Below are 17,652 nucleotides of genomic sequence, written 5' to 3' on the forward strand. Positions count from 1 at the left end.
CCAAAGGAGGGCCATTTGGGTGAACCAAATTATATGCGAAGGAGTATTGTGAAATCAGTCACAAAGAAATATTAGAGCCAGACTGAAAAATAATTTAAGTGCCAAAGAGAAGAGTTTCTATTTAGTCCTAATGTCATTGGGTAGCTACTGAAAGTTCTTGAGGAGAATAAAACTATAAGAACTGCATTTTAGGGCTATCAATCTGGTAACACTATGGAGATAGCTTAGAAACAGGGAGACAAATTAGTATGCTATCATAATAGACAAGTAGAGAAGTGATGCCTTAACTATGCCTTAACTGGGGTGGGACTATATCAGTGAAGAAAGGGACAAGACTAAAGAGCTACTGAAAGCTCAGGTGTTTGTCTGTCTATCTGTCTATCTATTCTCATTTTCTAAAGCCCTTTGGGATGTAACTCTTTCCTTATTGATGAAGACAAAGAGTTGATGAGAAATGAAAGCTTCAATTCTAATGTCTTCCCTTTGGGGACTTTTCCAGAGGGAATCCTCCTTTGGGATTCTCCAAGTGGCACTCTCCTTCATAGCATAGAATTAACTTCTAGGTTCAAGAGAGAAATTGGAAAGGGCCAATTCTATTTTAGGTTGCTGAGGGAAAAGGCTCTGTGAAGACATGAGAAGAGCTGGCAGTCTCCTTTATGTCTCTATTCCCAGCTTGCTACTCTAGAGGCTTAGGGGAGTTTTCCCTCGGGTGAGATCTACCACATTTTCTCTTGCTTTAGCTGAGTTATCTTGCTTCCAGTGGGAGAGCTTCTTCACCCTGTATTGTATGGCATATATTCTTATCTGTATACATTCTCTGCTTTCTGTTTTGCTACAATTTGGGTAAGTAGGCTTTATTATTATTTTTTTTTGCTATTCTCTATGTGGGTTCATTGTGGAACTGGCATTAAGTGGGAAAAAAAGGTCAAGCACTGGATATAGAGCTTGGGTCCCTCTTCTTCCCCCACCCCCAAATGTCAAAATGATCAAGAGCTAGATGGAACCTGATCATATCTCCTATATTTAAGGGAGCAGATAGATATCTAGTCTGATATACCCTCTCCTTCTGAGGAGTACAGAGTGGTGGCTTTTGGGCTTCCCTTCCTGAAATAATGAAAGCATCCCTTGGAGAAAGGATGGGGGAAGAAAAGGCTAGAAATGTCTATTTTTTCTCCCTTTGGTCTGTACACAAGGACAGCCCCTTGCCATACATGGGACTCTCTAAACATGAGGCTTCATTTGCTCTCTGTTTGCCTCTCTGTCTCTGTCTGTTGTCTATCTGTTTATCTATTTTGTCTACCTAGTTTTAGAATAGAGACAGGTATGTGACCCAGGATAATTCAGAGAAATAATCTCAACCTCTGTTTAGCTTTGTTCTTGTTTTGATGACAGAGAAGACAAAATAATACCATGCACATCCTAAGTAATGGCAATGTGGAACCTGGTGGGAAGAGAGAACAAAGACCAGCAGGCCCAACACTGACCATTATTATCTGAAGACATCAGTGATCTTGGGTCATCTGATGTATGAATTGTCCATCTACCAGTGTGCCCTGGACAAATATGTACCCAATACGTGTTCCCCTACATAACTCTGTCTTGGCTACATACTATGTAATCCCAACATAGGTCTACTTCTCTGAAAGACATACACACATTTGTAAGAAAGTATCCTAGGTTTGGCTAGAAATTGTTCCATTACTACTTTTTTTAGGAAGCTATTTTAATTCAATCCCTTTTGTCTTTATTAATTGGGTCCTCTGGCTGTCAAGGAAACACGAGCATACTGGTAGGGCTGTTGGATGACAGTTTTGAGTGGAGATGCGCCACAGAGGACTTCAACTTTTGTGGTAAATTTTTGGTGAACATGTGGGGAGGGATATATTTGATTTGTGGATACTCCCAGGAGTGATTGTTACAGGAAAATAAGTAGTATGTCTACACATTGCTCAGCATTTTGTAATACTTCGGGGAACACCTTGCCAAGATTAATTATTTTTTTAAATTGCTTATGAAAATTCCCCAACAAAGACATAAATTTTAGAGTTTCTTTCTGTAAATATCATCCAATTTCCTGTTTTGGTGCTGCAAAATACTTATTAAAATATATCACCTGATTTTATCCTCACAAATATCTTATGACATAGTTAATGTGAATGTGATCATTTCTACTTTATTGGTAGAAAAACTTACAGAGCTTAAATGACTTGCTCCAGATCACACAACAATAAAGAGTGAGAGTCGAGTCTCAAACATAGGTCTTCTGAATACCACTTTAATGTTCTTTCAACAACACTGGAAGGTAGAAACAGTTTTATAGAAACTCAGGCCATCTTGACCATATTTTGCCCTTAATTTTGCTTTTCTCTCTCTTCCTCAACCCCCCATAAACCTCTAAGTCAACAACATCTATAAAATTCCCAGAATATGCAGAGTACGATGTGCAATTATCAAAAAGGGCATTTACCATTTATAAGATTAGGCTAGCATAATAAATGAGCAAATTGTAAAAGACAAATAATATTTTGCAAACAGGAACACTCTCTTCTTGAGAAATGCTTATTGAATTAACAGGAATTTGATGAATGATTGGGTTGCTTTTTACAAATAAATCTATTTTAAATTCTACTCGACATATTTGATTAATGCCTTTGCTTCAGTTGAATCAGCAGGAAGATGAATGAATAACTGTGCTTTTGATCACAAAGGCTTTGACATAAAAATGAAGTTGTGCAAGAGACCTTAAGGGCGTAATTTGCCCTGAGTTATAAAAGGTGGGTGCCAAACATATAAGAGGAAAGTGAGTAATATGTCTACACATTACTTAGCACTTTGTGTTAGTTTGGGGAATATCCTCAAGATTATTGGTTTTTTAAAGTTATATATGAAAATTCTGTAAGAAATGAATTTGATCCTTTCTCTAAAAATCTTCCATTTTTCTAAGTTTTAGTGCTACAAAACATTATTTTTAATATATTATTTGGTTTCGTCCTCACAAAAATCTTATGAGATAGGGTGAATGTGATCATTCCCACTTTATTGATAGAAAAACTCAAGAGAGCTTCAGTGGCTTGCTCCAGCTAGAAAGGGTCAGAGTTAGGTCTCAATGCCAGAACTTCTAAATACCATTTGAAGTTCTTTCAACAACGTTGGACAGTAGATACAATTCTACAGAAACTTAGGCTGTCTTCATCATATTTTGACCTTAATTTTGCTTTATCCTGTCTTCCTCCACCCTTCACAAATCACTCAGTCAGTCAGATGGTCAGCAACATCTATAAAATTCCCGTTGTATGCATATCACACTCAGCAATTATAAAGAATTTACCATCTATAAGATTGGGCTAGTACAAATAAGCAAAATATGAAATACAAATAATATTTTGGAAGCAGGAACACTCTCTTTTTGAGAAATGCTTATTGGATAACCAGTGATTTGATGAATAGTAGGGGTGCTTTTTATAAATAAATCCATTTTAAATTCTGCTTATCATTTTTTTATTAATGCCTTTACCTAAGCTAACTGAGTCAACAGGAGGATGAATGAATAACTAACTGTGGCCATAAGGACTTGAATATAACAATGAAGCTGTGCAAGAGACATAATGAGTGTCATTTGTTCCCTGTTAAAGGATATTTTACTTTAGAGCCAGCCTTCTCTGATTGGGATCCAAGGGGTCCAAGGATAGCTGTTGAATACATGGTGGGACGTGTACCTGGGTGCCAAATGTATCAGAGGAAAACAAGTAGTATGTCTAGACTCTGCTAAGCACATTGTATTACTTTGGGGTAATACATGAAAATTCTGTAAGGAATAGTGCACTTTATAGCTTCTCTCTTTAAATATCTTCTCTTTTTCTAATTTTTAATGCTACAAAACATTCTGTAAGGGGTGACTAGGTGGTGCAGTGAATAGAGTCCTGGAGTCAGGAGGACCTGAGTTCAAATTTGACCTCAGACACTTAACACATTTACTAGCCTTGTGACCTTGGGCAAGTCACTTAACCCCAATTGTCCTGCCCTTCCCCCTCCAAAAAGCAAAAAACAAAACAAAAACAAAAACCATTTTGTAAAATATATTACCTGATTTGAGCCTTACAAAATTTTGTAAGATGATTAATGCAATATATTTTTGTGATCATTCTCACTTTACTTGATGGAAAAACTCAGAGACTTTCAGTGACTTATCTCAAATCAGACAGGCAGAGAAGGGTAGAGTAAAGCCTCAAAACTAGGTATCCTCGATCCAATTCAATGTTCTTTTAACCATACTAGATTGTAGATATAGTTCTACAGAAACTCAGGCTGTCTAGACCATGCTTTGACCTTAATTGTACTTTTTCCTCTCTTCCTCCATTCTCCATAAATCACTCAATCAGTCAGATAACATCTATAAAATTTCCCATTGCATGCAGAGCACAATCAGTATTTATAAAGAAAAGAATTTGCTATCTATAAGATTGGGTTAATAAGTAAACAAGTAAAGTCTACAATAAAAACAAAATTGCTTTACAAACAGTAACACTCTCTTTTTGAGAAATGTTTATTAAATCAATAGTGATTTCACAAATACTACTGGTCCCCTTTATACAAAAAAAGCTTTAAATTCTACTTGCCTTTTTAGTTAATGCCCTTACTTCATCTAACTTAGCAACACTTAAAAGTGAATAAGTATGTTTCTGGTCCCAAAGGGCTTTGCCATAGGAAGCTAGAGGCAGAAGGCCTTGAGTTAAATGGTATGCCATTTTCCAAACAGGGCTTCTTTTTTGCTTTTTGCTTTTTTGGAGGGCAATTGGGGTTAAGTGACTTGCCCAAAGTCACATGGCTAGTAAGTGTGTCAAGTGTTTGAGGCCAGATTTGAACTCAGGTCCTCCTGACTCCACAGTTGGTGCTCTATTCATTGAGCCACCTTACCACTTGAAAACAGGGCTTCTTAAATGGGCACTAAGGATTCCATGGATAAATTTCAGGGGAACCATCAACTTGAATGTAAAAAAAACCTTCAATAAAATTTATTTGCTTTATTGTCATAAGCATTTTATTTTATTCATTTAAAATATTTTTGAGAAAGGTTTCATAGACTTCATCAGGCTGTAACAAAAAAGATTCCATGGCACAAAAAAAAAACCTTACCAACACCTGTTTTAGAGTTTTCAGGTGTTCTCCTGTAATGAATGGAGAAACAAGAAGATGGATTTCTCTTGACATTGAAATTTGCTGTTATTCTGTTCTCTTGGACTGGAAATTGTATTCAATGAAAGTCTCCACTGGAACTTTTTCCGTCTATATCCAAATATATCTTTTATCTTCCTTTTTGAATTTTCATTGTCATTTTTGGTATTATCTTTATTTTCCAATATATCCTTGCAAGGAAATTCTCATTCATTATTATTTAAAAAAATGGAATTAAAGAAAAAAACATAATTCAGTTAAACTGAAGTGTTGACTATATCTGACATTTTTCAAATGTCCAATCCTTTCATTTAAGAGAGAAAGAAACCCAGAGAGGAGAAATAACTTGCCCAGTATCACACAGGGACAGGTTTTAGAGGTGGTATTTGAACCCAAGTTCCCTGATTCTAGAGCCAACGATTTTTCCAATTTACCAGTCTTCCTCTCTAATAAATGGGGGGAGGTAAGTATTCTTATCTGTTCTTTAGAACCAAGCTTGTACATTTAGATTCGTTTCCCTTTCTCTTTGATATACTGACCTAGTAGTAGTATTGCTAGATCAAATGATATGCAGAGTTTGATCATCCTTTGGGCATAGGTCCAAATTTGTATCCCAACAATCCATTTATTTTGCCAATTTTCCCACATCTTTTCCAACATTTGTCATTTTCCCTTTCTGTCTTATTAGCCCATCTGATAGGTATGAGGTGATACCTCAGAGCTGTTTTAATTTGCATTTTTCTAATCAATAGTAATTTATAGCATTTTTTCATATAACTATATGTAGCTTTGATTTCTTCATCTGAAAACTATTTATATCCTTTGACCATTTATCAGATGGAGAATGAAATATTCTTATAAATTTGACTCAGTTCTCTTTGTATTTAAGAAATGAGGCTTTTATCAGAGATACTATAAAAATTGTTTCCCAGTTTTCTACTTTCCTTCTAATCTTGGTTGTGTGGATTTTATGTGTGTAAAAACTTTTCAATTTAATGTAATCAAAATTATCCATTTTGCATTTCATAATGTTCTCTCTTATTTGGTCATAAATTCTTCCATTCTCCATAGATCTGACAGGTAAACTATTCTTTGTTCTCCTAATTTGCTTATGGTATAACCCTTTATGTCTATCTAAATCATGTACTCATTTTGACCTTATCTTGGTATACAATTTGAAATGTTGATCTATACCTGGTCTCTGCCATACTATTTTCTAGTTTTTCTGGAGGTTTTGTCATATTGTAAGTTCTTATCCCAGAAGCTGTAGTCTTTGCCTTTGTCAAATAGTAGATTACTACAGTCATTGATCGCTGTGTCTTATGTATCTAATCTATTTCACCAATCCACCACTGTATTTCTTAGGCATTACCAAATAGTTTTAATGATTGCTGCTTTATAATGTACTTTTAGATTTTGTACATCTGGTTAACCTTCCTTTACTTTGTTTTTTAATTAATTCCTTTGATATTCTTGACCTTTTGTTCTTCCAGATCTTTTTGTGATGGCAAAGAATTGGAATCATTTGGGGAGTGATGAAACAAGTTGTGGTATATGAATGTAATGGAATACTATTGTGCTATAAGAAATGATGAGAAGGTGGATTTCAGAAAAACCTGGAAAGACTTACATGAACTGTAGACTTACATGAAGCTGACTGAAATGAAAAGAACCAGGAGAACACTGTACACAGTAGCAGCAACATCATGTAATGATCATCTATGATAAACTTAACTCATCTCAGCCATACAATGTTCCAAGACAATTCCAAAAGACTCATGATGGAAAATGTTATCCCCATCCAGGGAAAGAACCGATGGAATCTGAATGCAGATCAAAGCATACTATTTTCACTTTGTTTTTTTGCAGTTTTTTTCCTTTTCTGTTTCTTCTCTCACAACAGAATTAATGTAAAAATGTGTTTTACATGATTAAACATGAGTAACCTATATCAAATTGCTTGCAGAGGGGAGGAAGAGAGGGAGAAAAATTTGTAACTCAAATATAAAAAAATGGATGTTGAAAATTATCTTTACATGTAATTGGAAAAAATAAAATACTATTTATATAAAAGAACTGTTTGATCATTTTAATGGCAAAGGAATCAGTTTTGATTTATGTATTTCTTCTTATTCTCTCCATATTCATTATTGTCATTTTCTATAGCATTTTTCTTGCCTAATTTTTTACTAGTTCCCATAAGTTCCCATAAGTATGTTAGGGGCATCCACGTGGTACAGTCAATAGAGCACTGAGCTTGGAATCTGGAAGACTCATCTTTATGAGTTCAAATCAGGCCACAGACACTTCCTAGCTGTGTGACCCTAGAAAAGTCACTTAAGCATGTTTGCCTCAGTTTTCCTCATCATGGAGAAGAAAATGGCAAACCACTCTAGGACCTCTGCCAAGGAAACCCTTAATGGAGTCACAAAGGGCCAAACACCACTGCAACTGAAATAATTCAACAATAACAACAACATCATAAGTAAATGCAGCTGAGATTGGATGAGGAAGTGAGAATGACCTTGAGGGTGTGCGCTTGGGTGAATGGAAGGATGATGTTGCCCTTAATTGAAATCCTACAATTTAAAAGAGGAGGCCCTTTAGGTTAGGTTAATGAGATGATTGTCCATGTTTAACTTTGTTATCACTTGGATTTACTTGCTTGTCGACCCAGAGGGGATTTGGGATTGAAAAGTGGCCTTCAAAGTTCAGCTTCCACCTAGCTTCTGTGTTTAATTTTCTATTTTTCCAGAGCCTTTCAATATGAGTTTTAAGGGTTCAGGATCTTCCCTAGGTCAATTAAATCTGGGTTTGAAACCTGAGTTAAATAGAGGCTTGATACAGGGAGATGGAACCTGCCATTAGAGGCAAGTACAGGCCAAAAGACAAAGGATCTGTGCGTTCTAATTACCTGGGTGGCTGATTTGTGTTTCAAAAGTATTAAACCACTATAGCTTAGGCTTCTAGGAGCTGAGAACTCCTTCTTATGTAGAGAAAGTAGATAATTGGTTTGGTTTGGTTTTGCCCAGGAAAGATGCTGAAAAGAGCAGAAACACCACGCCCATCCTAGAGTAGTGGGGGAAAAGTACAAGGTCCAGCAATCAATCAATTGATCAATCAACAGGGGCAACAATGGCCAACGGTACCTGAAGACATCAGCAGTCCTGGGGCATTTGAGGCACAATCTGCCCCTCCACCTGTTTTTTGTGGATAATCATGTTCCCGTTGTATGTGCCCTCCCTTCCCTGTCTTGGTTATATGTGTGCACCAACTTGTGATCCCAATGCAGTTCTGCTTCTCCAACTGATTAGTGTATGAATTTGTGACAGTTTTTTTTTTTGTCTCAGCCCAAAGTTTGCGGAGGAAATGTTCTATTGCTCTTGTCTTTAACTATTGTCCTCTTACTGGCAAATAAATGTGAGCACATTGATGAGACTCATGAGTAATGGTGTTGAGTAAATAATGAACAATGGATGACTCTCAATTTTCTGGAAATTTTTGGAAAAACACGTAGAAGGGAGAGATACAGAAGAGTAAGCACACCTCGGTGTCAACTATGTTACAGGAATGCAAATAATACATCTGCACATTGCTAAACATTTTGTATTACTTTGAGGAAACTAAGATAATTTTTTTTCTTGCCAAGATTAATTTTTAATTGTATAGGAACATTCCTTAAGAAATGCATTAATTTTATGGTTTCTTTCCCCATATATTTTTCCTTCCTATAAGATTTTTTTTTTGCTTCAAAATATTTTTTATATACTACCTCATTTGATCCTCACAAATCCTGTGAATTGGGTAATTTAATTGATGTTACCGATGAACAAACTCAAGAGAAGTTAGGTGTCATGCCTCAGAAAGGATCAGAATTAGAACTCCAACCTAGGTGTTCTTAATACCAGTTCAATGTTCTTTCAACTATATTGTAGGTACAATTCTACAGAAACTCAATCTACCTTGACCAAACTTGGATCTTATTATTATTTTTCCCTCCCTTTTCTCATACTCTACAATGCACTCAATCAGTCAGTTGGTCAACAATAGCTATAAAACTAGCCAATATAAAGAGGACAACAAGGAATTACCAAGAAACACATTTACCATCTATAAAGTTGAGATGATATAAACAAGCAAATTCTAAGAACATACATGATTTGATTATATGGAAACAATCTCTTCTTGAAGAATTCTTCAGTTCAATAGTGATTTGATAAATGCTATATCTAAACCTATTTTAAATTCTTCTTGCCATTGTTTGTTAATGCTCTTACTTCATGAGTCAACAGGAGGATGAGTGAATAGGTATGTTTTGGGCCTAGAAGGGCTTGACCTAATAAGCTAGAGGCAGAAAAGGTGTTGATTGCTTGAGTATTGATTGCCTTTAGGGTATGCTATTTTCCAAGCAGAGCCTCTTTCTTAACTTGGGAGCTAAGCACCTTATGAATAGATTTCAGGGGGTCCATGAACTTAGGTGACAAAAAGTCAGCAAAATTTCTCTCTACTTTAGGGCCAAGTTTAATAATAACAAAATATTCAGTTTTAATTTTTATAGTTCTTTCCATTTGTACTGTTGTTACTGTGTATAGCAGTTTTCTCATTCCACTTCATTTTTTCAGTTCATTGAAATGTTCCCATGTTTCTCTTCACTCTTCATATTCATCATTTCTTAGAATAAAATTATATATCTATACATATATACATGTTTATATATATACTCACACATATATACATTTCATATATATATATATTTCTTTAGTCATTCTGCAGTGGATGGGCATCTACTCTGTTTCTTTTCTATTATAAAATATACACTTTTAAATATTTTGATGTATATTGGACTGTTCTTTTTATTGTTGACCTCATTGGAGTAAATGTCTGGTAGTGGGAACTCTGAGTCTAGTGGCATTAAAATCTTTTGACACCTTCTTGTCAGAATTAAAAGATTCTTTCTAGATTGCTTAGGTAAATTCACAGTCTGGTGGCTTTTTAAAAAGGGGTAAAAATCTACCTCGATGCCTGAGAAAACTATGATTTCATCAAAAAAAAATGTTCCAAGTGACTTATTCACTTGGTTTGCTTTGCTTGAAAGTTTCTGTGTGCTCTAGGAAAATAATTTTGGGATAATGATTGAGGACCTATATCCCTTTGGTGGCAGTCACAGATACTGGAAATCACACAGCATTTTCCGATATTTTCAAAATTATAGAAGTCATCTCTTTAGCACCAATATTCTCCTGGTGATGATATACTATTGCAAGCCATGAAACATCACAATTTCAGGAGAAGCAAAAACAGGCTGTGGAATGTGACCAGTGATGACTTAGAGGCAAAATAATGACTAAAGGATATAAAAGAAAAAAAAAACATTTATTAAGTTCTTTTTTTTTTTTAAAGCAATAGGGTTAAGTAACTTGCTCAAGGTTATAAGGCCGGTTATTTCTGGGTGTGGTGCTAAGTATCTGAGCCTGTATTTGATCCCCAGGTCATCCCGACTCTGGGGCTGGTGCTCCTACTCGCTGAGCCACCTGGCCGCCCCCATTTATTAAGTTCTTACTATTTGCTGGGGAGCTTGCAAAGAGCCACTAATATAAATGTGAAAGTGAACCCGTCTGCACCTTCAAGATGCTTACATTCTAATAAGAGGTATAGAGAAGCAAGAACCAGGGAGGGAGTTTTTGTCTGGTAAGTCACAGGGATGTTGTGTTTATCCATAGATCAGCTGATTGGCATGACTTTCAGAATAAATGTTTATGTTAATTTGACTGTGATTCCCAGAGCAGAAGGCTTTAGTGGTAGAAGGAGGGAAAGACAGAAGGCAGATTATAAAATGGCCCTCAGGGTCCAAGTAGATAGACTGTGAACCTCTGGTCTAAGGTTGAATTGATGTAGTGGGCTAGGTGAGATTGGATTTACTTAGTTGTCAAGAACATTATTTCTAGCCTGGGTTCAAGGGAAACAGGCTAAGCCTAAGGCAATAAGTATTTACATAGACTGTACTACCATGCAGGCAAGCTAACTAGGTAGCACAGTGGATAGAGTATCAGATTTGAAGTCAGGAAGACTCCTCTTACTGGTTTCAAATCTGGCCTCAGACATTTCCTAGCTGTTTGACCCTAGGAAAGTCACTTAACCCTATTTGCCTCAATTTCTTCATCTGTAAAATGAGCTAAGGAAGGAAATGGCAAACCAGTCCAATATCTTTGCAAAGAAAACCATGTGAGGTAGATACTTTTATTATCTCTATTTCATAATTCTAGAAACTGAAGCAAATAAAAGTTGTCACTTTCCAAAAATCATACAGCTAAGTGAGTGTCTGAGACTAAATTTGAACTCATCCTTCTGATTCTAGGCCTGGCTTTCTATCCACAGCACCACTAGCTAAGAATTCCATAGATGAAGGAGTTAACTTCCTTAGAATTGGGTATATTATAGGAAATGGATTGTTAATGTGCAGAGGGGGAGAGGTAACATGTGGGCAGTTCAAGTGTTTCACTGTTATTCACAAATTATTTAAAGAATCAAAGGAAGGGGTCAGCCAGGTAGCACAGCAAGTAAGAGCACTGGCTCCAGTGTTGGGATGACCTGGAGATCGAATCCCGGGCTCAGACACTCAGCACCACACCCAGAAATAACTGGCCGTGTAACCTTGAGCAAGTTACTCAACCCCGATTGCTTAAAAAAAAAAAGAATCAAAGGAAGACATTCTGAATTTTAGGTGGATCCTTAATACATTATTTGTGGAAAAACATAGATGTTTAATGAACAAGTGTGTGACATGGTTAGATCTGCATTTTAGGAACTTAAATTTGGCATTTGTGTGGAGGATGGATTGGAAAGGGAATATACTAGAGACGGAAAGGAAGTAAGATGCTATCATAATAGAGAAATTGAGAAATGTTGAGGCTGCCAACTAGGATGATGACCACAGGAATGGAGCAAAGGACAAGATGAAAGACATGTGGAGGCATACTCAAGAAGAGAGAAATTGACCGTATATCGAGCTAAGAATGATCCCAAGAGTGTGCACATGGATGACTGGCAGGGTGGTGCTGCCCATCAAAGAAATATTGCAACTTGGAAGAGATGTGAATTTAGGGGATATGAAGCATCTTGGAACTGGTTATATACATTACAATATTTATATGAAATTATGTTAATATAGAGAACATATATATTCTATATCTATTAATGATATAAGTTCAGAATTATCTATACAGAAAATTCCTACAAAGTCATTATGATCATAGCACTAATCAGTGACCAATGACTATGAGATTTTTGGTTTCAGCAGCCCAAGTCTACATAGCTATATAAGGACACACACATATACATATACACAATATATACACATACATGTATACATAATATAATATTATGTACACATGGTCACAGATATGACCTAGAATAGGTAGGTTAATCGACAATGATCTTATTGTCTTTGCTTAACTTTGCTGTCCTGTGTATTCACTTGCTTTCCAAGCAAGATGTTTGGTGAGAGAAGTAGCCTTTATAGTTCTTGTGGTTTTTAAATATTTTTCAGGCCTCCTGAAATGAGTTTTTGGGGTTCAGGATCCTCATAGGTCATTATATTAGGGTTCTAAATACTTTCTAAAGAGTTAGGTAGAAGTTTGAAATAGGGAGATGGATCCTGTTATTAGGGGAAGTTAAGTCCAAAAGACTGATTTATGGTCTGTGAGTTCTTATTACCTGAATGACTGATTTCTCTTTCAAGAGTGTTTAATTTTTGGAGGCTGGTCTTCTGGGAGCTCATTGAACTCCTCCTTTTGGAAGGGTGTGAGTAAGGATGAACCTGTGATCCAGAGAATAAAAAGAGAAAATGTGAATGTGTGATAGAAGAGTGGGAGAAAGCTGAGACCGGGATAAAACGGCAGTTGTTACAGTTTGTGAGAGAAAATCCAGTCAGTAGCCCTTATGTTTTCTGTTTTCCCAAAGCCTAGAAATAACTCTGGATACAAGCTGAACCAGGGTTTCTATGCTTTGCTCATGTGTTTAATTGCATTTATTTATTGCTTTATATTTCTTTTTTTGCTTTTTGGAGGGCAGTTGTGGTTAAATGACTTGCCCAAGGTCACATGGCTAGTTTTTGTGTTAAGTATCTGAGGCCGGATTTGAACTCAGGTCCTCCTGACTCCAGGGCCAGTGTTCTATTCACTGCACCACCTAGCCACCCTACTTTATTTTTCTAATCAATTATTTGGGCATTAAGAGTTATTTCTGTCTAAGCTTATAAATTTGTGGTTTAAGATTGAGAGGAAAGTAGTTCATGACAAAAAAAATTGTTTTCCCAGTTACTTTGAGATATTTGCTGAGCCAATTAGAGATAAGTATTTTTTTCAATTCTGGTGATTTCTGAAAATATTACTGAGCATACCCACCAGACTGACTTTGAACCTGATGAGAGAAAATTTATAAGATGAGCTATTAGGTCATCCATACTTCAACATACAGAGGTATTTGTTCCTAAGTGAACTAAGAGACACTACCCCTCTCCTTGAAAATGCTGAAAGTTAGCTTTTGGGTACAAAACTAAAAGGGAGGTGTCAGCACCCTCTCCTTTTAGGAGGATGCCTGCTGGAGGCAGCAGAGTTGTAACCTAATCCTGAGAAGAGATTAATAGAGGCACCATTCCCATTCTAGAGTAATTACAATGTGGTACCTGGTGGGGAGAAAAAACAAGGCCCAGCAGACCAACAATGACCAATAGTAACAAAAAAATATGAATAGTCTTGCAGCATTGAGGCATGAATTGCCCTTCTATAAATCTGCCCTTGACAAACGTGCCCCCAACATGTGTTCCCCCAATACCTATGTCTTCATTGCATGTCTATATTTTATATGTAATCCCAATGTAGATCTGCTTCTCAGAATGATTAGTATATACATTTATCTGAAAGTGCCCAGGCTTATTACTTCATTACCCCTTACCATCCAGCTTTTGACTTTATCATTAAACCAAATCTCTCTCCTTACCAATGATCTATTTGTTGCCAAATCCAAAGGCTTTTTCTCAGTCACCATTCTTTCCTTACCTTTCTTCAGCCTTTTACACTGGTGGTTATTCTCTCCTTTTTGATACTTTATTCTTTCTAGGTTTTCAGGTTAACATTCTCTCCTGGGTTTCCTCCTATATGACCTTTTTTATCTATGTCTCCTTTGCCTAATCATCATGCAGATCATATCCTCTAACATCAGTGTCCGTGATCTCATCAACTTCCATGGATTTAATTATCATCTCTATGCTAACAATTCTTAAATCCATCTATCATACCTTACCTTCTCTGTTTACCTCTAGTCTGACATTTCTGAGTGCCTTTCAGACATCTCAAAGTGCATGTCCAGTAGACATGTTTTTTCCCTCTTATAATTCATTAGTTTATTGGAAGAAAAATTATTTTGGAAGATGGACTTTATAGTTACCATTAGAAATATGAAAAATAATTTTTTATTATTTTTTCCTCCTTTCCCCCTTTTATTTTTTATTATACTTTATTTTCCCCAGTTACATGTCAAGAAAATTTTTAGCATTCATTTTTACAAGATTAAGAGTTCCACATTTTTTTCCTTTCCCTCACATCTTCTGAAAATGGTAGGCAGTTTGATATAGTTTATACATGTGCTATCATATAAAAAATATTTCCATATTAGTCACAGTTGTGAAAGAAGAAACAGACTTATTGTTAAAAACAGAAAGAATAAAGTAAAAGAAAAAAATATATGCTTTGATCTACATTCAGAGTTCATCAGTTCTTTATCTGGATATGGATAGCATTTTTCTCCATGAGTCCTTTGTACTTGTCTTCAATCATTGTATTGCCTGAGAAGAGATGAATCATTTGTAGCTGATCATTATACAATGTTGGTGATTCTGTGTACAGTGTTTTCCTGGTTCTGTTCATTTCACTTTACATCAGTTCATACAAGTCTTTACAGGATTTTCTGAAATCTGTTTGTCATTTCTAATTACATAATAGTATTCTGTTACAGTCATAAACCACAGCTTGTTTAGCCATTCTCCGGTAGACATCTTAAAAGCAATTTTGCAGTTGTGGTTTGTATTTCATTCTCAAAAAGGACCATAATATCAGGAAGATGATGGCATGACTTGCAGTTGACATTGATTTGAGTGAGGAAGGGCTGTACAAAGTTACTGGCATCCAGAGGCATCTGAGTCCAGTGGCCAGACATTGATCAGGACAACTGGAGATGGCCCAGGATGCAGTGGGAACCCTTGGCTTTTTTAAGCTATGGTCTTTTCAGGTTCTCACTTTGAGTGAGGTTATGCCCACTCAGTGAATAGGCCTCTAAAAGAAGAGAGTCAAGGGATGGCCCCTGTAATGAATAGATAGATAGATAGATAGATAGATAGATAGATAGATAGATAGATAGATAGATAGATAGATAGATAGATGATAGATAGATAGATAGATAGATAGATAGATAGATAGATAGATAGATAGATAGATGGATGGATGGATGAATAAATAAAACACTGGGAGATGAATACCCTCAGGGTTGCTGACCAAAAGAGAAACAGTTACTATGTGCATTCAGAAGAGAAGAGAGGAGAGGCTGAGTTGTCTATCTGGAACTAGCCAGCTGGGTCCCAATTCAGTCAGCTTGGTATCCAAAACCAAACTCATCTTTTTCCTAAAAGTTTCCTATTATTGTTGAGGGCAACACCATCTTCCTAGTCTCTCAGGCTTACCACCTAAGTGTCACCTGTGACTCCTTACCATCTCTTACCTCCCATCTTCAATCTGTTGCTGAGGCCTGTTGATTTCACATTTTTCAACATCTCTAGAATTACAGTCCCTTCTCTCCTCTGACATTGTCCCACTATAATCCATTCTCCATTCAGCTGCCAAAGTTAGTTTTCTAAAATACAAGTCTGACAATATCAATCCCTCCACAAACTCAATAAACTCCAGTGGCTTACTATCAACTCCAGCATTTAAGAAAAAATCCTGTTTTTCAAAGCCCTTCATGACCTAGCTCCCTGCTCCCTTTCCAATCTTCTTAACGCCTGACTTCCTACCACAAGCTCTTTCCAGTGACATTGGCCTCTTTGCTGTTCGACAAATATGGCACCCCATCTCTCAATTCTGGGCAATTTCTCTGGCTAGTTATACCCTATCCCTATTCCTGATGCCTCTCTCCCAAAAGGAGGGAGAATGTTCTTCCTCCTTATCTTCGCCTACTGGCTTCCTTCAATCCCAACTAAAATTTTCATCTCCCGAAAGCTTCTCTAAACCATTCATAATTCTTAACTTGTACTTCTGCTCATGTGCTGCTGGATGGAGCTGAAAGAAGTCACAAAACTCACCACAATGGTTGTTCCAAACTATTTCTTCTCTCCAAGCCTCCTGCAAGTCATATAACTCCTTCACCACCCCCCTTCCACAACCTTTCAGCTGAAGACTATGTCGTACTTCAAAAATACTGAGGACATTTTATTCAAGATCACCACTTCTCCTCTGAAATCATATCTCCCTGACATCATCCTCCACTTTCTCTTCTTCCATTCTAGTCTTTGAAGAAAAAGATGGACCCTTTTCCCTACCATATCCATCCTCTCAACATATATCCTTGATCCCATCTTCTGTCTTCTCTAACAGATTCTATCTCCCTCCCCTTCAATATTCTGTACTACTGGTTCTTTTCATGGTGCCTATAATTCCCCCCCAGTCTTCCCCATCCTAAAAACAAAGAATAAACCTAACCAGATCCTACTGTGTCCACCATTTATTGTTCTATATTTTTTACCTCTCCTTTTCTCTGCTAATCTTGAAAAAAAAAAAACCATCTGCCTTCAGTGCTTTACTTTCTTACCTCACTCTTCTAAATTCTCATAAGTCTGGCTTTTGACCTAACCATGTAATTAAAATTATTCCATATAAAGTTACCAGTGAACTATTCTTTGGCGTTGATATTTTGTGATGGTAAATTGAGCCATCTTTTCTCTCAATCCTTATTCATCCCTAAGTAACTGAATAGGCATTGCCTCAGAAAAACTGAGACCTGGGAATGATTTTAATTTAAAATGTCCAAGGTCAGGGCAGCCAGGTAGCACAGCGAGTAAGAGCACCAGCTCCAGTGTCAGGATGACATGTGGATCGAATCTGGGCTCAGACACTTATTACCCACCCAGAAACACCTGGCCGTGTAACCTTGAGCAAGTTACTTAACCCCAATTACTTTAAAAAAAAATAAAATGGCCAGGGTCACTCATTGCATTTTGGGCCATCACCAGTCATCTTGACTTTTCTTTTGCTGCCAGATGACTCTGGAGGAGAGAGTGGGCCTGAGTGATTTGTGCCTCACTCAAATCCAATTAATGTGCAAGTCAAGACATCACCCTCATGATGTCATTGATCCTCTTCAAGAATTAAAGACAAACAATGGCTTTTTTCTAGTGCTTTTTTTTAGTTGTACACTCAATTAATTTACTCTTTC

At 36.6% G+C, this 17,652-nt stretch overlaps 1 protein-coding gene across 1 annotated transcript in view; it reads right to left on the reverse strand.

Moving 5' to 3' along the window:
* CAPN13 (calpain 13) overlaps window positions 1-16,028 on the reverse strand; it is a 189,081-nt gene extending 173,053 nt beyond the window's left edge. Inside the window, exon 1 of the mRNA XM_069071813.1 lies at window positions 15,943-16,028. Coding sequence (XP_068927914.1) covers window positions 15,943-16,028 — 86 coding nt within the window. The remainder of the gene's footprint in view (window positions 1-15,942) is intronic.
* Between the last annotated feature and the right edge of the window lie 1,624 nt (window positions 16,029-17,652).

This window comes from Petaurus breviceps, unplaced genomic scaffold (assembly GCF_028583685.1).
Source record: "Petaurus breviceps papuanus isolate PSGF00001 unplaced genomic scaffold, PetGlider_PUasm1.0 90845, whole genome shotgun sequence".
NCBI lineage: Eukaryota > Metazoa > Chordata > Mammalia > Diprotodontia > Petauridae > Petaurus > Petaurus breviceps.